We start from the raw sequence: 18,793 nt of genomic DNA, 5'->3' as shown, positions 1-18,793 counted from the left end.
AACATCTCTCCACCTAAGAAGAATTAAGCATCTAGCCAAAAGAGAGGCAAAAGATAATGTTCGATGTTTAGTCAGACTCAAATGTATATCTGCCTCACCCAAGGTACCAAAAAGAGCAATCAGAGGATTAGGTTCAAAGTGGCAATTAAGAATATGAGATAAGGTTAAGAAAACTTCTCTCCAAAATTTCCCTAGACAAGGACAGGCCCAGTACATATGGATAAGAGAAGCCACACCACCTTTACACTTACCACAAACTGGATTAATGTCAGGGTAAAATTGGGACAATTTAGATTTGGACATGTGAGCCCTATGTACAACCTTAAACTGTAAAAGACAGTGGTGAGCACAAAGAGAGGTTGAATTAACTGACTTGAGAATTGAGTCCCAAACTGCATCAGATAAAGAAACATTTAAATCATGCTCCTAAGCCATTCTAATTTTATCAAAGGGGGCATGCCTTAGGGTCACTAATTTATCATGAATAAAAGATATTAAGCCTTTGCCAATGGATTAATAGAAAGAATCAGGTCTACAACGTTTTTCTCGGGCATCACAGGAAAATTGGATAATAAAGGATTGACGAAATGTCTAATTTGAAGGTATCTAAAGAAGTGGGCATTAGGTAGATTGAACGTTGCAGAAAGGTATTGGAAAGTTGCAAAACGATTATCAATGAAAAGCTTTTCAAAGTGCTTATTGCCCATTCCATAACAATCATGAAATGTTGAATCTTGCATGGTAGGTAAGAAAAGATGATTATGCAAGATAGGACTCAAGAGAGAAACCATGAAGACCATTAAATTTTCTATACTGGGCCCATATTCTCAGAGTATGTCCAATAAGAGGATTTACAATTAGTCTAGGCAGGCGACAAGGGAGTGCAGATCCAAGAAGTGGAGGAATAAAGAGATCCTTAGTGGAGTTCAACTCCATTGCCACCCATTTAGGACAATCAGACTGGTTATGAAAAAGGACCAAAAAGTAGGACAGCGAATATTAGCTGCCCAATAGGATAAACGAAAGTTAGGTAAAGCCATACCGCCTTCTTTTTTAGATTTTTGGAGGTAAATTTTATTGTCTAGAACGTTTGCCCTTCCATAGATAGGACAAAATAATATAATCTCAGGAGTCAAAAAAGCTTTAGAAATAAAAATTGGAATAGATTGAAATAAGTATAAAAATTTAGGAAGGATATACATTTTAATAACATTAACATGACCTACCAGAGACATAGATAAGGTTGCCCATTGTGATCATCTCTGTTTTGTAGAGTTCAAAAGATTAGCAAAATTTTCATGAAAAAGATCTTTGAAATTAGAGTCATAGAGCACTACAGCACAGAAACAGGCCGTTTGGCTCATCTAGTCTGTGCCTAACTGATATTTTGCCCGGTGCCATCGAAATTCCTTGTAACTGTAATGCCAAGGTAAGTAAATTGATTATTAACTACTTTAAAAGAGCGGTCACAAAATACTAATGCTTGTGCTTCTTTATTAATTGGAAATCTTGTGTAGATTGAGTTTATAGCCAGAAAGCTGGCTGAATTGATCAAGAAGTAAAAACATTGGAGGTAAGGAAATGGACAGATTTGGTAGAAAAAGTAATAAATCATCAGCATAAAGAGAAACTTTATGCTCAACGCTCCCCACCCCCACCCCAATCCCTGTCAGTTCAGGACAACTTCGAAATGCAATCGCCAGTGGCTCTATAGCCAAATCAAAAAGGAGGGGACTTAAAGGGCATCCTTGACCGGTGCCACGTTTAAGGCTAAAAGACTGGGATTGCTGAGAGTTGGTCAAAACCGAAGCGGTGGGACATAGGTATAACAATTTAATCCAAGAAATAAAACTTTGACCGAGATCAAATTTTTCTAAAACCGCTAAAAGTTAATTCCACTCTACACAATCAAACGCTTTCTCTGCATCAAGAGAAATAACACATTCAGGAGTCCAAACTGAGGGTGAATACAAAATATAAATAAACACCATATATAAAAAAAGGGAAGACGATTTTTAATAAAACCGGTTTGGTCATCAGAAATAATAGAAGGTAAAAATTCTCCAATCTGTGGGCCAAAACTTTGGCCAACATTTTAACATCAACATTTAACAAAGAAATCGGCCTATAGGAGGAACACTCTGTTGGATCTTTACCTTTTTTAGGTAAAAGAATAATACATGCCTCATTAAATGATAGTGGCAATTTGCCATGTTTAAACAAATCAGATAGAACTAAAAGTAACTGAGATGAAAGAAGTGAGGAAAATGATTTATAAAATTCCGCAGAGAACCCATCAGGTCCAGGAGATTTGCCCGACGGCAGTGCAGAAATGGCAGAAGATACTTCTTCTAGTGATATTGGCTCATTAAGTTTTGCTTTAAAGTTAGAGGAGAGCGAAGGAATACTCAAACTTTTTTTTTAAAAAAACGGAAATATTATCATTTAAAGATTCAGAGGTGTAAAGTCAAGAATAAAAATTCTTGAATGAGTCACTAATTTCAGAATGATTCGATGTACTATTCCCATTCTAAATTCGAATCTTTGTAATGTGTTGCTTGGCTTTAGAGCGTCTCAATTGATTAACTAGAAACTTGCCAGACTTACCACCATGAGTATAAAAACAGCCCATGCTTTCAAGAAGTTGACATTCAACAGGTTGTGTGGAGATAAGGTCATATTTAGTTTGAAGTTCTACTAGCTTCTTGTACAATTCAGGGTTTCTAGTCTGAGCATATAGTTGGTCTAGTACTTTAATCTGACTGATCAAATCCAATCGCTCTAAATGGGTCTTTCTTTTGAGATTCGCTGTATATGAAATTATTTGATCCCTCAAATATGCTTTCATAGCATCCCAGACAACCTGGGATGAAATTTCAGATGACGTGTTGGTGTTTAAGAAAAAAGTTATCTGATCCTTCATAAATTTTACAAAGTCACCATCAGATAACAAAGTCGGATTAAAGCGCCAATGTTTATTCATTTGAGGGAGACCGGGGAAATTTAAAGACAAAGTAACTGGAGCATGATCCGAGATCAATATACTCTGATAATCACAAGAGTGAACAAATAAAATAAGCTAATTATCAATTAAAAAATAATCAATTCTAGTAAAAGTATGGTGGACATGTGAAAAAAAGGAATAATCTCTCTCAGTAGAATGAAAAAAATGCCACACATCGGAGATAACATAGTTAGAGAGGAAAGAATGAATAGCTAAAGCAGATTTAGGAGGTAACCTCGGAACAGAGGACGATCGATCCAAAGCTGGATCTAACCAACAATTAAAGTCACCACCCAGTATAAGAGAATATAAATTCAAATCAGGTAATAAAGAATAAAATGTTCAAAAAAGTTCACATCATCTGAATTGAGAGCATACAAATTAGCTAATACTACCTTAGTATTATATAATTGGCCAGAAACAATAATAAAATGACCATTTGTATCAGATATATTACTGTGGAGCTCAAAAGGAGCATTTTGATTATAAGGATAGAAACCCCCCGGCTTTGGCCGGGAAAGAGCAATGGAAATGCCGATCCACCCACCTTGACATAAGACGAGAATTGTTGAAAATTCAAATATGAGTTTCTTGCAGGAAGGCAATGTCAGTTTTGAGTTGCTTAAGATGGGAAAACACCTTCCTTCTTTTAATCCCTTTACATTCCAGCTTATAAATTTCAGCCGACTAACCATTATCAATTATTAAAACATAAGTAGGCATAAACAGGATCAAACATTCAAATAACAGTTCTGGAGTAAAGGTATAAATCAATAAAATCAGGACAAAAAAGTGTCCTGAATAACACAGAATAACAAAAAAGCACTAAATAGTGTTGGCACTAACACCCTAGCTGTACAGTATATACGTGCCTAAGACTTTTGCACAGTCCTGTACCTACCTGTCCTAGTGCTTCTTTGATGATACTATTCTACCTGTCTCATCCACTTCCTCTGGCAGCTCGTTCCAAATACTTGGATGAAAAATTTACCTTCGGTCCCTTTTCAACCTTTCCCCTCTCACATTACACACAGTTTTAGACTGCCCTAACCTGGGGAAAAGACTGGAACCGCCCACCTTATCTCTGCCTCTCCTCATCTTAAACATTTCTTAAGGTCACCCTCACTCTCCGATGTCTTCTCCTTCACCCTTAACCCCTGTTCTCCTGTTCTAGACCGACACACACAAAATGCTGGAGGAACTCAGCAGGCCAGGCAGCATCTATGGAAAGGAATAAACAGTCGATGTTTCGAGCTGAGACCCTTCATCAGGACTGCAAGAATAGTCAACGTTTGGGCCAAGACCCTTCATGAGGACTTGGCCCGAAACATCGACTGCTTCACCCTTTCCATAGATGCTGCCTGACCTGCTGAGTTCCTCCAGCATTTTGTGTGTGTTGCTATGGATTTCCAGCATCTGCACAATCTGTCATGTTTACATTAGTTCTAGTCTCACCCAAACCCCAGTGCAAAAAGCCTGCTTGCATCGACCCTATCTAAATCCTCGTAATTTTGTATAACTTTATCAAATCTCCTTTCAATATCCTGAGGTGAAGTCCTAATCTATTCAACCTCCTCCTGGAACTCAGGCCTCCGAGTCCCGGTAACGTCCTTGTAAATCATGTTCTTTCTAGTTTAACCTCGTTCTTTTTAAACTGTCCACATCACTCCAAGTGCCTTTTTCCTTCAGGATTTCTACAGCCACAGCAACTGGGTGGAGCTGGGCTATAAAAGTCCGAACAGGAACCTCATCGATTCCAGTGGGACGATCGGGAATCTAGCAGGTGAGGGGGCCGCAGCCTTTCGGATTAACGCTTGCCGACGACGGTGAATGGTTTCTCACAACTAGCGCAGCAGTTTTGGACGTCTAGAGTGTTGAGTTCAATTCCAGTGCCGGCTGTACGTTCTCCCCGTGACCATGTGGGATTCCTCCCGGTATTCCGGGTTCTTCCCACAGTCCAATGACACGGGTTAGTAGGTTAACTGGTCATTGAAAATTGTCCTGTGATTCGGCGAGGGTTAAATTGGTGAGTAACGAGTTAGTGTGTTTCGGTGGGCTGTTCCGTGCTGTATCTCTAAATGAACAGTAAAGTTAGAATGAGCAAGAGCAAATCCATGAATGAATCAGGTTTATCATCACTGATATATGCCGTGAAATGTGTTGTTTTGCAGGAGCGGTACAGTCCAATAAATGAAGAATTATGATAGATTACAATAAGAAATGCATAAATAAATAAATAGGATAATAAAGGGAGCAAAATAAAACTGCTGTTTATGGGTTCATGAACCGTTCAGAAATCTGATGGCAGAGGTGAAGAAGCTGTTCCTGAAAAGTCGAGGTTGTGACCTTCTCCCTGATGGTGGCAATGGGAAGGGGGCACAGTGGGGCTCCTTGGTGATAGACACCACCCTCTGAGGAATTGCCTTTTGGAGTTGTTTTTTCTCACTGGGGAGGAGGATTGTTCCCGTGATGGAGATCGCTGAGACTCTAACCCTCTGCAGTTCCCTCCGATCCTCTGCACTGGCGCCTCCAGACGGTGTTCAGTTTGTCACCTTAGTACAGGAAGCACAGGGAAGCTTTAGACATTCAGATAGGAGGAGGTTTACAATGACAATACTTGGATTAGACAGCTTGTCTTATGTGAAAGGGTTGAGCGAGCTCGGGCTCTTCCCTCTGGAGTGAAGAAGGATGACAGGTGACTTGACTGAGGTGTACAAGATGGTAAGAGGCAGAGATAGAGAGGATAGTCAGAGACGTTTTCCCAGGGTGGAAATAGCCGATACGAGGGGGCATTCTCGTACTGGAGGAATGTACAGGGGGGGGGGGGGCAGGAATGAATCTACCAGAGGTATGATTTTTACACAGGGAGCAGTGGGTGTGTGGAATGAGCTGCCAGGGAGGGTGGGAGAGGCCAATATATATTTTTACAATTTTATTTAGAGATGTAGCATGGATCAGACCATCCCAACCCATGAGCTGCACCACCACATCAAACCAACTCATTTGAAGTTCTGGTCTCATTCTCGGGAGGATGTGGAAGCTTTGGAGAGGGTGCAGAGATTTTGCCAGCACAATGCCTGGATTAGAGAATACGGAACTGTTGAGCGAACTAGGACTTTTTTTGGAGCAAAGGAGGATGAGAGGTGATAAGATAATGGCTAACAGCAGAGGACATCCCTTCAAAGTGAGTCGAGGAAAGTGTAGGAGGGATGTCAGAAGTACACCGAGAGTGGTGGGTGCTCAGAATGCACGGCCAGGGTGGTGGTAGAGAGGGAAACATTAGGGGTGTTCAGAAACACGTGGATAAAAGAAAAATGGAGGGTTATGTGGGAGGGGAGGGTTAGACTGAACAAAGTAGGTTACAGGGTCAGCACAAGTTTGTGGGCCAAATGGCCTGTGCTGTAGTGTTCTTTGTTCTGGAGAACATTGGTGAGGTCACACTTGGAACATTGTAGTCACTTAGGGTCTGAGCATGGGGATGAGGGGGACTTGAGGAGGATGGTGAGAAGGGGGGAAATTGGCACATTGAGGGGGCAATGGACCCAGTGTTCCTGTTCCTGCTGCAGGGAGAGGTGACAAGACCTGCCAGAAATGCTCCAGCCCAGAAAGCTGCCAGGAAAATATCCAGTCCAACATCATCAGTCGCAAACTCATCACCACCGGCTACTTCAGTCTCATACTCTCCAGCAAGCCCGAAGGTAACAGTGGAGGCAGACAGCAAAACCCCAGAGGTGGAACAATGTGGCAGGGGACAGCCGGTCATAGAAACGGGGAGAGGAGTAGGGCCTGGACAGGGTCATAGAGACAGGGAGGGATGTAGGGGCTGGGGGGCATCAAAAATATGCTGAGGGGTGTAGGGGTCAGGGGTGTCACAGAGAAAGAGGGGTGTAGGAGCCAGAGGGGGTTATAGAGATGGAGAGGGATGTAGGAGCTGGAGGAGGGTCACAGAGACATGGAAGGGTGTAGGAGCTGGTGGAGGGTCACAGAGACAGGGAAGGGTGTAGGAGCTGGAGGGGGGTCACAGAGACAGGGAAGGGTGTAGGAGCTGGAGGGGGGTCACAGAGACAGGGAAGGGTGTAGGAGCCAGTGGGGGGGCGGTTACAGAGACGGGGAGGGATATTGGCATCAGAAGGGGGTCACAGAGATGGAGAGGGGTAAAGGAGCCGAAGGGGGTCACAGAGACAGGGAGAGCTGTGGGTGTCAGAGAGATAACTCTCAGCAGCTAAGAATGTGGTGAATTCCCAGGATTTTCCTCTTTCCAGGCAAGTGCAGTCACGGTGGGAAATGGGATCAGACTGTGCGTGGGTTCGGTGGGATTAACAAGGATACACTCTCGTCTCCTCATGGACACGAACACCTTCGGGCAGCGGCAATCGCTACACAGGCCTCCCTTGAACTCTTCCTGGATATTCGAGATGCAGTCGGTGACCTGAAATTCCTGCAGTACGGATCCCTGCCTCTTGGGAATATCGGAGCGAATCAGAATGTAGGGTCCAGAGAGATGGAAAGGGGTGTAGCATCTGGTGGGGGGTCACAGAGACAGGTTGGGGTACAGGGGCCAGAGAGAGTCCCAGGGAGGGCTGTGGGGATCAGAGAGCTGGGGAGGATTTATGGCTAAAAGGGCTACAGAGAAATCAGGAGTAGTGTAGGGGCTAGAGGGGGTCACTGGGGACAGAGAGGGGTCACAGAGATGGGGAGAAGTGTAGGGCTGGGGTGTTGTCACAGAGACAGGAGCAGTTGCTGAGGACAGAGGGAGTACAGAGATGGAGATGGTTGTAGGGGCTGGAGGGAGGGTGGTTATAGAGACAGGAATGGGTGCAGGGGACAGAGAGGGGTTACAGAGATGGAGATGGGTAGGGGCTGGAGAGAGTAACAGGTGCACGGGACAGAGAGGGGTCACAGAGATGGAGATGGGTGTAGGGTTGGAGGGCGGTCACAGAGACAGGAATGGGTGCACGGGACAGAGAGGGGTCACAGAGATGGATGTAGGGTTGGAGGGCGGTCACAGAGACAGGAATGGGTGCACGGGACAGAGAGGGGTCACAGAGATGGAGATGGGTGTAGGGTTGGAGGGCGGTCACAGAGACAGGAATGGGTGCACGGGACAGAGAGGGGTCACAGAGATGGGGTATGGTGTAGGGCTGGCTATGGACCTGGGTGAATCACCCCTGTTCTCTGCAGGTTCCTCTGCGTGGACCCTCCCTCTGGCATCTCTTTCGTCATTGACACCACAGGCAGTATGCGGAACAGCATCGAGGCAGCCAAGCAGAGGACAATCGAAATCGTGCAGAGGACCCGGAATTCCCGATTCCAGCCCTCCTCCTACATCCTGGTACCGTTCAACGATCCGGGTGAGTCCAGTGCAGTTCCACCTCTCCCTGCTCACTGAGTGTGTTACGATGACCTTCTTGCCCCATAATGCCACAAGAATGGTAGAATTAGGCCATTCGACCCATTTGCTCTCCTCCATCATTCCATCACAGCTGATTTATTTTCCGTCTCAATCCCACTCTCCTCTTCTCCCCACAAATCTTGACCAATCAAGAAACTAGCAACCTCTGCTTTAAATCTACTCAATGATGTGATTGAAGGGAGGGATGAGGAATATGCATGAGGAAGAGAGAGGGAGAGTTAAGAGTGAGGGCGAGGAGGTCAGATGATATGGTGAGGGTCAGTGAGGGAAGGGACAGGGAGGCTTCAGTGAGGGAAGTTGAATAGTAGCAAGGGGACGAGGTAATGAGGGTGGGTCCTTTGGGAAGGAGGGAGGGAAGGTGAAAGGAGGAGGGTTGATTGGAAGGTGGTGAGGGGAAAGGGGGAAGAACCAATGTGGAGGGAGTAGGGAGGAGGTGTTAAGGAGGAGGGGTGAGGAAGGAATGAGGAGGAGGGGGTGAGTAGGAGGGAGTGAGGTGGGAATGAGGAGGAGGGGTGAGGGGGACTGGATGAAGAGGGAATGGGGACAACCTCCACACTCCCATCCGCATCCCCCCACTACCCCGTCACTCTGTTCCTGTCACTGATGCTCTCTGTTCCCCAGAGTTCGGGCCAGTATTTGAGACACACGACCCCGATCAGTTCATTGTCCGTCTGCAGCAGTTAACGGCCGAGGGAGGGGGAGATGTACCGGAAATGTCCCTGTCCGCACTGCAGGTGTGTCCGTGTGTGTGTGTCTGTGAGTGTCTGCGAGTGTCTATATTGACTGTGTGTCTGTGAGTGACTGTGTGTGACTATGATTGTCTGTGTGTGACTGTGAGTGACTATAGTGACTGTGAGCGTCTCTGTGGGTGTCTGTGGGTGTTCTGTACATTTGGGATATGTGTGTCCATGTGTGTGTGTGTCTGTGAGTATCTGCGAGTGTCTATATTGACTGTGTGACTGTGAGTGACTGTAAGTGACTGTGAGTGACTGTAAGTGACTGTGGGTGTTCTGTACATTTGGGATATGTGTGTCCGTGTGTGTGTGTCTGTGAGTGTCTGCGAGTGTCTATATTGACTGTGTGACTGTGAGTGACTGTAAGTGACTGTGGGTGTCTGTGAGTGTTCTGTACATTTGGGATATGTGTGTCCGTGTGTGTGTGTCTGTAAGTGTCTGCGAGTGTCTATATTGACTGTGTGACTGTAAGTGACTGTAAGTGACTGTGGGTGTCTGTGAGTGTTCTGTACATTTGGGATATGTGGGTTCAGTGTGTGTGATCATCGGGTCTCTCTACGTGTGGGATCCCTTCCTGTCGTCCATGCCCTCTAAACCTTGACTTCTGCCCTCTCTTGCAGCTGGCCCTCACCCACTCGCTGCCTCTCTCCTACATCTACGTCTTCACCGACGCTCCAGCCAAAGATTTTCATCTGGCTCCCACCGTCCAGGCGCTGATTGAGCGCACCCAGTGTAAGGTAACCTTCTCTCTGCCCGAGAATGCTGTCCTGTCCTCCCAGCCAACTGCATATCGGCACTGGTCATGTGGGCCAGGCCCTGGGGTGGGGTGAAGCTTCACCCACCGTGCTCAACATGAGGAGATGGGGCCAGGGTGGGTCGGGTGTGGATTGATGAGTTACCAAGTGCCTTTGATATGTAGTATCGTGTCCACTCTACAATATGACACTGTAGGTCAATGCCATGATGTCATACCATGTTTCAATTGCCTGACGTGGTATCATGGGCTGTGATCCTTTTGTATGTCCATGTATGGACATGAAGTTACATATTGTATCAAGATTGAAGTTTATGTGACAGCTGTACGTAGACTGAAATGTATTCTCTGTGACATCGTGTGCAGGATGCATGATATGGAAGCGTGACCAATGTTCCAGTGACGATACCACGTGCATGTTGTGTGTTCTGACCCTCTGGGACTCACCCCTCACTTCTACCCCTAGGTTTCCTTCTTCCTGACCAACGTCCTGTCCCGCAGACGGCGCGGCACTGAGCCCAATCCCGGGATCGCACTGTACCAGGGTCTGGCCCGGGACTCGGGGGGGGTTGGCGGTGCAGGTGAGCAGGGACCAGATTATGAACCTGACCGCCATCGTCGAGGGATCCATCACGGGAGAGCTGGTAACATCGAGTCCCCTCTCAGTGACTCCCTACCTCAACCTCTCCTCATTCATACATCCCTCCTCCCCCTCCTCAACCCCTACTCACCCCCTCCCTCACTCTCCTCCCTCACCCTCAGCCCTCTTCCTCAACCCCTCCTCCTTACTCCCTCCACATTTGTTCCTCTTCCACTCTTCCCTCAACCCATCATCACCTTTCACCCTCTCCTCCCTCCTCCTAATGTACACTCCTTCACCTCCTCCACACTTTCCTGTTCCCTCCTCCCCCATTTCATTTTTGAAATCTTTTAAATTAATTATTATTAAATATCAACAAAAATACATTAAAGTAATCAAATCAACTTGTCATTATGTACAATGAAGAATTAAATTAGCAAATAACTGATTAACAAAGCTGAGCAATATATCAATAATAAGAAGAAAAAATAGCATTAAGATTATTTTTTGAAAGAAAAAAAAGAACCCCTACTATCTAAGAGAAAAAAACCCTACTAACTAAACAAAACAAAAACAAAACCCCATTGGGAGCACAACCCCGGAGCAAAACATCACACAAGCTTTCATAGAAGAAAAACACCAATCCGCCAACTCAAATCCATTTAAAGAAAAATCGGAAGGAAACCACATTAATTAACTCAAATCAGATGATAGTAGCGGGCGAATGAACCCCAGCTTTTCTCAAAATCAAATCGAGGATCAAAAGTTTGACTTCTGATCTTCTCCAAACTAAGACATAGCATCACCTGAGAGAACCATTGTATCAAAGTAGGAGCAGAAGCATCTTTCCATTACAACAAAACAGCCCTTCTGGCCAATAATGTAACAAATGTAATTACATGTTGGTCTGATGGAGAAATACCTTGAATATATAGAGGGATTATACCAAACAAAACTGTCAGTTTATTAGGTTGTAAATTAATCTTTAAAAAAATAGATTTCCAAAAATGTTTCAATACAGAACATGACCAAAGCATATGTGTCAATGTGGCTGTCTCGGTTTTACATCTGTCACACTGACTATCAACATTAGGAAACATTTTAGACAGTCTCTCCTTTGTCAAATAGTAACAATGTATAATTTTAAATGGAATTAAAGAGTGACTGGCACAGATCGAAGAAGAGTTAACCAATTTCAAAATCCACAACCAATCCTCTGTTATCAGGGTCATGTTATGCTCTCTGTCCCAATCTTGCTTAATCTTAAGTGAAGGGTAATTGTGCTGTTGTAACAATAAATTACAAATTTTCCTTTCACTAAAGGGTTCATTTTTAAAATAATATCTAACAGGTCAGAATCCTGTATATATGGAAAATTACCTGAAGATATTGCAGGAAATGTGAATACGTGAGAAAATACTTAGTCACCAATTTCTCAGAAGCCATCAATCGGCCATCCTGGAACAGATCCGTGAAGGAATAAACTCCTTTATTTCTCCAAAGAAGAAAGTTAGGATCACTTAATGAAGGTTTAAATAAATAATTTCGATAAATTAAACTAAAAAGTCTAAATTTTTTGAGATTAAAAAAGTTACAAAACTCAAACCAAGTTTGTAGTGGCTGCTTAATCACAGGGTATAAATTTAAATTAGTAATTTTGGCTAATTGTACAGGTAGAGAAGCTCCTAATAACGAGGCTAAGTGAAACTTTTTCACAGCATTCAATTCCAAATCAGCCCAAGGTGGTCGTTCATTTTTATCAGCCCAATATAACCAAAACCACATATAATGTATATTAACAGCCCAATAATATATTCTTAAATTAGGCAGAGCAAGACCTCCATCTTTTTAAAAAAATTTTGTAAATTATATTTACCAATTCTTGGTCTTTTAATATTCCAAACTAAAGATGAAATCATAGAGTCAACCTGATCGAAAAATTTCTTGGTTTAAAAAAGGGATATTTTGAAATACATAGATAAAATTTGGTAAAATCATCATTTTAACTGCATGAATTTGGCCAGCTAATGAAAGTGTAAGTGGATTCCGTCTACAAAATAATTGCTTCATAAAATCTACTAAAGGAGACAAATTAACTTTATAAAGGTCTTTATGATTTTTAGTGATAATAACAGCTAAATATTTAAAAGAGTCCGTAATTCTATAAGGAATGTCATCATATATAGAAGCAGAATCATTTAGGGGAAATAATTCATTTTTATGAAGGTTTCTATATCCCAAAAACTTTCCAAATTCGTTTAATAGTTTCAATAAACTAGGAATAGATTCTTCAGGATTCAAAATATAAACTAAGAGATTGTCAGCATAAAGGGAGCTCTTATGAATAGTCCCATTTATGAGAATTCCATGGATATCTTTAGTTTCACGAAGTGCAATAACCAAGGGTTCCAGCACCAAATTAAATAACAAGGGACTTAACGGACATCCTTGTCTTGTACCCCGCAAAAGCCGATAAAAGGAGATCTGCAATTATTAGTAATAAAAGTTGCAATAGGCTTTTATATATTATTCTGATCCACTTATTAAAATTAATACCAAAGCTGAATTTCTCTAAAACATTAAATAAGTATTTCCATTCAACTCTGTCAAATGCCTTTTCAGCATTGAGAGAGACAACACATTGGGGAGTCTTAGAAAAGTATGAATATATAACATTTAACAGTCTACAAACATTAGAGAAGGAACAACGGCCCTTTACAAAACCTGTTTGGTCTTGAGAGATAATTTTAGTTATAGAATTTTCCAGCCGATTAGCCATGAATTTTGAAAGAATTTTAGCATCCACATTTAATAATGAAATCAGTCTATATGAAGCACAGTCTTCATATATAGATTTAGGGTCTTTATCTTTCTTAAGAATTAGAGAAATAGAAGCTTTATAAAATGTGGGAGGTAACTCTCCTATCAAAAATGAACCTTTAAACATTTTCAACATATGTGGAGAAAGCAATTTTTCAAATTGTTTAAATAAAATCCTACAGAATAATCATCCAGTCCAGGAGCTTTGCCAGATTGCATTGAAAAAATAGCTTTCTGAATTTCTCTCTCAGTAATAGGAGCATGAAGAGTTTGTTGATCTTCAACAGAAATTCGAGGAAAATCAATCTTTTGTAAACAGGCAATCATGTTAGAAGAATCAACTGGAAACTGAGATTTATAATGTTTAATGTAAAAGTCTTGAAAATTTTATTAATATCTTCATAATTACATGCTAAACAACCATCTCCCTTATGAATTTTGAAAGTTTGTCTTTTAGCTCTAGCTGCTTTTAATTGAGATGCTAATAGCTTATTATTTTTATCTTCAAACACATAAAATTGACTTTTCAATTTAAGCAAATTTCCTTCAATAGGATAAGTTAATAATAATATTATGATTGGAGTTCAACTCTTTGTTTGAATAAATCAATGTTAGGAGAGATTGCAAAAATATTATCCAAGTCTTTAATTTGTTTTGAAATCTTACCTAACTCTGTTTTTGTCTGTTTCTTAAGCTTAGCTGAATAGGAGATTATCTGACCACGCAGTTATGCTTTAAATGTATCCCATATAATAAATTTCAACACATCTCCTGTATTATTAAAAAGAAAAGAATTCTTTTATCTGAGTCTCAATAAATTTGTCAAAGTTCGAACTTTGTGATAAATTTTCTGGAAAACGCCAGGGCAAATTTGCAATAACAACATCATTCGATTCAAAAACTAAGTTTAAAGGTGCATGATCTGAGGAAATGATAGCATCATATTCACATTTCTGGACTTTGGACAGAAATTGGGGATCAGCTATAAAATAATCGATTCCCGAACATTTTTTGTGAACATGTGAAAAAAAAGAATAATCTCTATCATTAGGATGTAAATGTCTTCAAATTTCAACCAGGCCAAAATCCCCCTCATCCAATCTTACTAAATCCTCCCATTCTCTTCATTCACTAACCCTCAAAACTGTCCTCCTCACCCTCACCACCACCCTTACCTCTTTCTCCCACTTCCTCACCTCATCGTTGCCCTCTTCCCTCCTTTAATCACAACCCCCTCCTATGCCTCTCAGCCTACCTCCAGCTCCCAAACACTTCAGCCCCATTCTTCCCTTCCCTCTCCTCCCACTCTCTTTCCCTCCCTGTCCCATTCCCCCTCACCCTCCTCTCTATCCTCTCCCTATACCACTCTGTCCCCTTCACAGAGTGGAGGAGAGTGAAGCTGTTGCTGAGAATCACAGGACAACAGGGAGAGATTGTCCCAGGGCACTATTAGCAGCCCTGGAGATGAGACACAGCTGTCCCATCGAGATTCTTGGGATCAGAGTCTGACACTGATCGACACTGATTTCCCAGGAATTGGGTAAACGGGAAATGCCCCCATCAGGAAATCGAGCAGAATTGGCAGGTGTCTGGGAATATGCAGCTGGAGGACACGGAGAGGCCAGAACCAAAGTTGGCAAAGTCCTGGTAGAAGGAGTTGGAAATCCCAGATTGGAATTTTGTTACTTAGCTGTGAGATTGGGAAGGGAGGCAGGGTAGCTTTGGGATTCCCTCTTGGGAAACTCATTCCAAGGTGAATAGGTGGCAGTGTTGGTAATTAATGGGTATAGCGACTTGAGGGATTTCTAGCATCAACTGAAGGGCAGAATGGCCTGGTCCTGATGGGATTGTTTCCCAGAAATGGAGTCACAGCAAAACTCTTCTTTATATTGTTCCCTACCTGAACAGATTAGATTGGTCAGTTTAAGGTGGAGTGGAGGAGAGAGGGGTAGTTGAGAGGGATTGGGTCAGAGGGCAAAGGTCAGGGGATCATGGTATCCTGTTTCAGGTCACCATCCTTCAGCGAGACGGAAACACGGATCACCTCACAAACGTCTTCCCCTTCCATGTGGATGGAGCACTGAGGAACGTCACCATCTTCCTGTCTGGTAGTCCGGCCAACTTCAACATCTCCAGTCCAAGAGGTGAGGAGAGACTCCAGTCCCTACACCCCTCCACTCCCCATCTTTGTGACCACTTTTGGCACCGACACCCCTCCCCATCTCTGTGTCCACCTTTTGCCTCTACACCCCCGTCTCTCTCTGGGTCTCCCTTCTTCAGCTCCTGCACCTCCCCATCTCTGTGACCACCTTTTGCTTCTACACCCCCGTCTCTCTCTGGGTCTCCCTTCTTCAGCTCCTGCACCTTCCCATCTCTGTGACCCCCTCCAGCCCCTACACCCCTTCCATTCACGATGACCCCCCCACCGGCTTCCATACCCCCCTACATCCCTCGACATCTCTATGACTCCTTCTGGCCCTTAAACCCTCTCCATCTCTGACCCCACCCAGGAATCATCCTGTTCCAGTTGTGAGTGACCTGTCATGCGATGACTGACCGGCCTCTCCCTCCCTCTCTCTCTGCAGGTATTCAGCAGCCTCACTCTAACTCCTCGGGGACACTGGCAACTATTGAGCGCCTGGGAGACCTCTTCATCATGACGCTGAACGTAGAGCCTGAGCTCGGCGAATGGAGCCTCACTGTACAGTCGGGGACCCCGTACACGGTGAAAGTGACAGGTGTCTGCACTCCACCTTGTCCAATCCGGTCTGTCTCTCTTCTGAACTTCAGTGTCCTGAATTAACTCAATTTCCAGCCTCCCTCTCTCTCCTTCCCCTCACTCTCCCTGACCCTCTCTCTCACCTTTCTCCTTTCTGCCTCTCCTTCTCTCTTGTTTCTCTGCTTTTCCACATTCTGTCTGATGCATCACCCCTTTCATGTCCTCTCTCTCTTCCACCCCTCTCTTCCACCCCTCTCTTTCCCATTCACTCTCAACCTCCCTCTTTCTCACTTTCACTTCTCTTTCTGTGCTCTGCTGCTCTTTATCCTGATCCTCTTTCTCCCCCTCCAGCAGGGAGTGTCCAAGGGATTACAGTGTGCAAAGGAGACTGTAATGGGTGTATAATGGACTGCCATATGACTGTAATGGGAGTGTAATGGGGAATGGGGAGTGTAATGAGGAATGTAATGTGGGTGTATAGAGGGACTCTAATAGGGAAATAACAGGTCCCGTAACAGGGATATAATGGGGGCAGTATGGGAGTGTATAAAGGGGTTATAATGTATCTGTTTCAGGACCCATAATGGGTAGTCACTGGGACAATAATAAGAGTTTAATACGTCCTGTAATTGGGATGTAAATAGGACAGTAATAGGAGTGAAACAGGGACAGTTATGAGATTACAATACCCGTTCTGACCGCCTGCTCTGAAAAAACAACAATATTTAAAATATTATACTATATTATACCCCCAGGACAGAGTGTCGTGGATTTCCTGTACGAGTTTGTGGAGGCTTTCGAGGGTCCCCACCCCGGGTTGGTCACCGTGACTGGCCGACCCTTGGCAGGTAACCAACAGCGTCATTCTGATCCCCCGCTGCTACTCCACCCCACCCACACACGCACTCCTCCCCTCCCTCACACATCCTATCGCCACACACATGAGTTCACTCCTGACATCCCGGGATGAGAGCCATCGTCATCTGTTCCCAGAGCAACTTCCCACCCTTCATCATCTCCTGAGAGGGGGAGAGAAGAAAGGGAAAGAAAGTGGAAAGGCAGGAGAGGGAGAGAGAAGGAGAGGGAGGGAGTGGTGAGTAAGTCAGAGAAAGAATGGGACTGGGAGGGTGAAAGAGAGAGAAAGGGATTAGATGGGTGGAGAGAGAGAGAGAGAGAGAGATGGAAGAAGAGGGGTGGGGAGAGGAAGAGAGACAGGGATGATAGAGACTCCCTGTTCTTTTAAACCAGGGGTTCTTAACCTTTTTTTTATGCCATGGAGCCATTTGCCAGTCTGCTAAAGACTATGGACCCCTTCTCAGAATTATGTATTTCAATATATAATGTAAAATACACAAGATTACAAAGAAAACAATTCTATTGAAATACAGTCATCAAAATATATAAAACTAATCTGTGATCATTTTTGTGTCTCTATTAGTACATTAAATACATAGAAACATAGAAAATAGGTGCAGCAGTAGGCCATTTGGCCCTTCGAGCCTGCACCGCCTTTCAGTATGATCATGGCTGATCATCCAACTCAGAACCCTGTACCTGCTTTCTCTCCATACCCCCTGATCCCTTTAGTCACAAGGGCCATATCTAACTCCCTTTTAAATATAGCCAATGAACCGGCCTCAACTGTTTCCTGTGGCAGAGAATTCCACAGATTCACCACACTCTGTGTGAAGAAGTTTTTTCTCATCTTGCTCCTAAAAGGCTTCCCCTTTATCCTTAAACTGTGACCCCTCGTTCTGGACTTCCTCAACATCAGAAACAATCTTCCTGCAACTAGCCTGTCCAATCCCTTTAGAATTTTATACGTTTCAATAAAATCCCCCCTCAATCTTCTAAATTCTAGTGAGTATAAGCCTAGTTGATCCAGTCTTTCTTCATATGAAAGTCCTGCCATCTCAGGAATCAATCTGGTGAACCTTCTCTGTACTCCCTCTATGGCAAGAATGTCTTTCCTCAGATTAGGGGACCAAAACTGCACACAATACTCTAGGTGCGGTCTCACCAAGGCCTTGTACAACTGCAGTAGAACCTCTCTGCTCCTGTACTCAAATCCTCTTGCTATGAATGCCAACATACCATTTGCCTTTTTCACCGCCTGCTGTACCTGCATGCCCACCTTCAATGACTGGTGTACAATGACACCCAGGTCTCATTGCACCTCCCCTTTTCCTAATCGGCCACCATTCAGATAATAATCTGTTTTCCTGTTCTTGCAACCAAAGTGGATAACCTCACATTTATCCACATTAAATTGCATCTGCCATGAATTTGCCCACTCACCTAACCTATCCAAGTCACCCTGCATCCTCTTAGCATCCTCCTCACAGCTAACACCGCCGCCCAGCTTCGTGTCATCCGCAAACTTGGAGATGCTGCATTTAATTCCCTCGTCTAAATCATTAATGTATATTGTAAACAACTGGGGTCCCAGCACTGAGCCTTGCGGTACCCCACTAGTCACTGCCTGCCGTTCTGAAAAGGTCCCATTTACTCCCACTCTTTGCTTCCTGTCTGCCACCCAATTCTCTATCCACATCAATACCATACCCCCAATACCATGTGCTTTAAGTTTGCACACTAATCTCCTGAGTGGGACCTTGTCAAAAGCCTTTTGAAAATCTAAATATACCACATCCACTGGCTCTCCCCTATCCACTCTACTAGTTACATCTTCAAAAATTTCTATAAGATTCGTCAGACATGATTTTCCTTTCACAAATCCATGCTGACTTTGTCCGAAGATTTCACCTC

General features: G+C 43.7%; 1 protein-coding gene across 1 annotated transcript in view; it reads left to right on the top strand.

Annotated features, from left to right (window-relative positions):
* Positions 1-18,793, top strand: part of LOC140725358 (von Willebrand factor A domain-containing protein 7-like) — an 83,719-nt gene that overhangs the window by 44,851 nt on the left and 20,075 nt on the right. The window contains exons 5-14 of the mRNA XM_073040785.1: positions 4,694-4,787; positions 6,571-6,702; positions 7,267-7,447; positions 8,186-8,355; positions 9,039-9,151; positions 9,772-9,955; positions 10,407-10,549; positions 15,314-15,449; positions 15,891-16,043; positions 16,780-16,872. Coding sequence (XP_072896886.1) covers positions 4,694-4,787; positions 6,571-6,702; positions 7,267-7,447; positions 8,186-8,355; positions 9,039-9,151; positions 9,772-9,955; positions 10,407-10,549; positions 15,314-15,449; positions 15,891-16,043; positions 16,780-16,872 — 1,399 coding nt within the window. The remainder of the gene's footprint in view (positions 1-4,693; positions 4,788-6,570; positions 6,703-7,266; positions 7,448-8,185; positions 8,356-9,038; positions 9,152-9,771; positions 9,956-10,406; positions 10,550-15,313; positions 15,450-15,890; positions 16,044-16,779; positions 16,873-18,793) is intronic.

This window comes from Hemitrygon akajei, chromosome 1 (genome assembly GCF_048418815.1).
Source record: "Hemitrygon akajei chromosome 1, sHemAka1.3, whole genome shotgun sequence".
Lineage (NCBI taxonomy): Eukaryota > Metazoa > Chordata > Chondrichthyes > Myliobatiformes > Dasyatidae > Hemitrygon > Hemitrygon akajei.
This window is presented reverse-complemented; position numbering and strand designations above follow the sequence as displayed.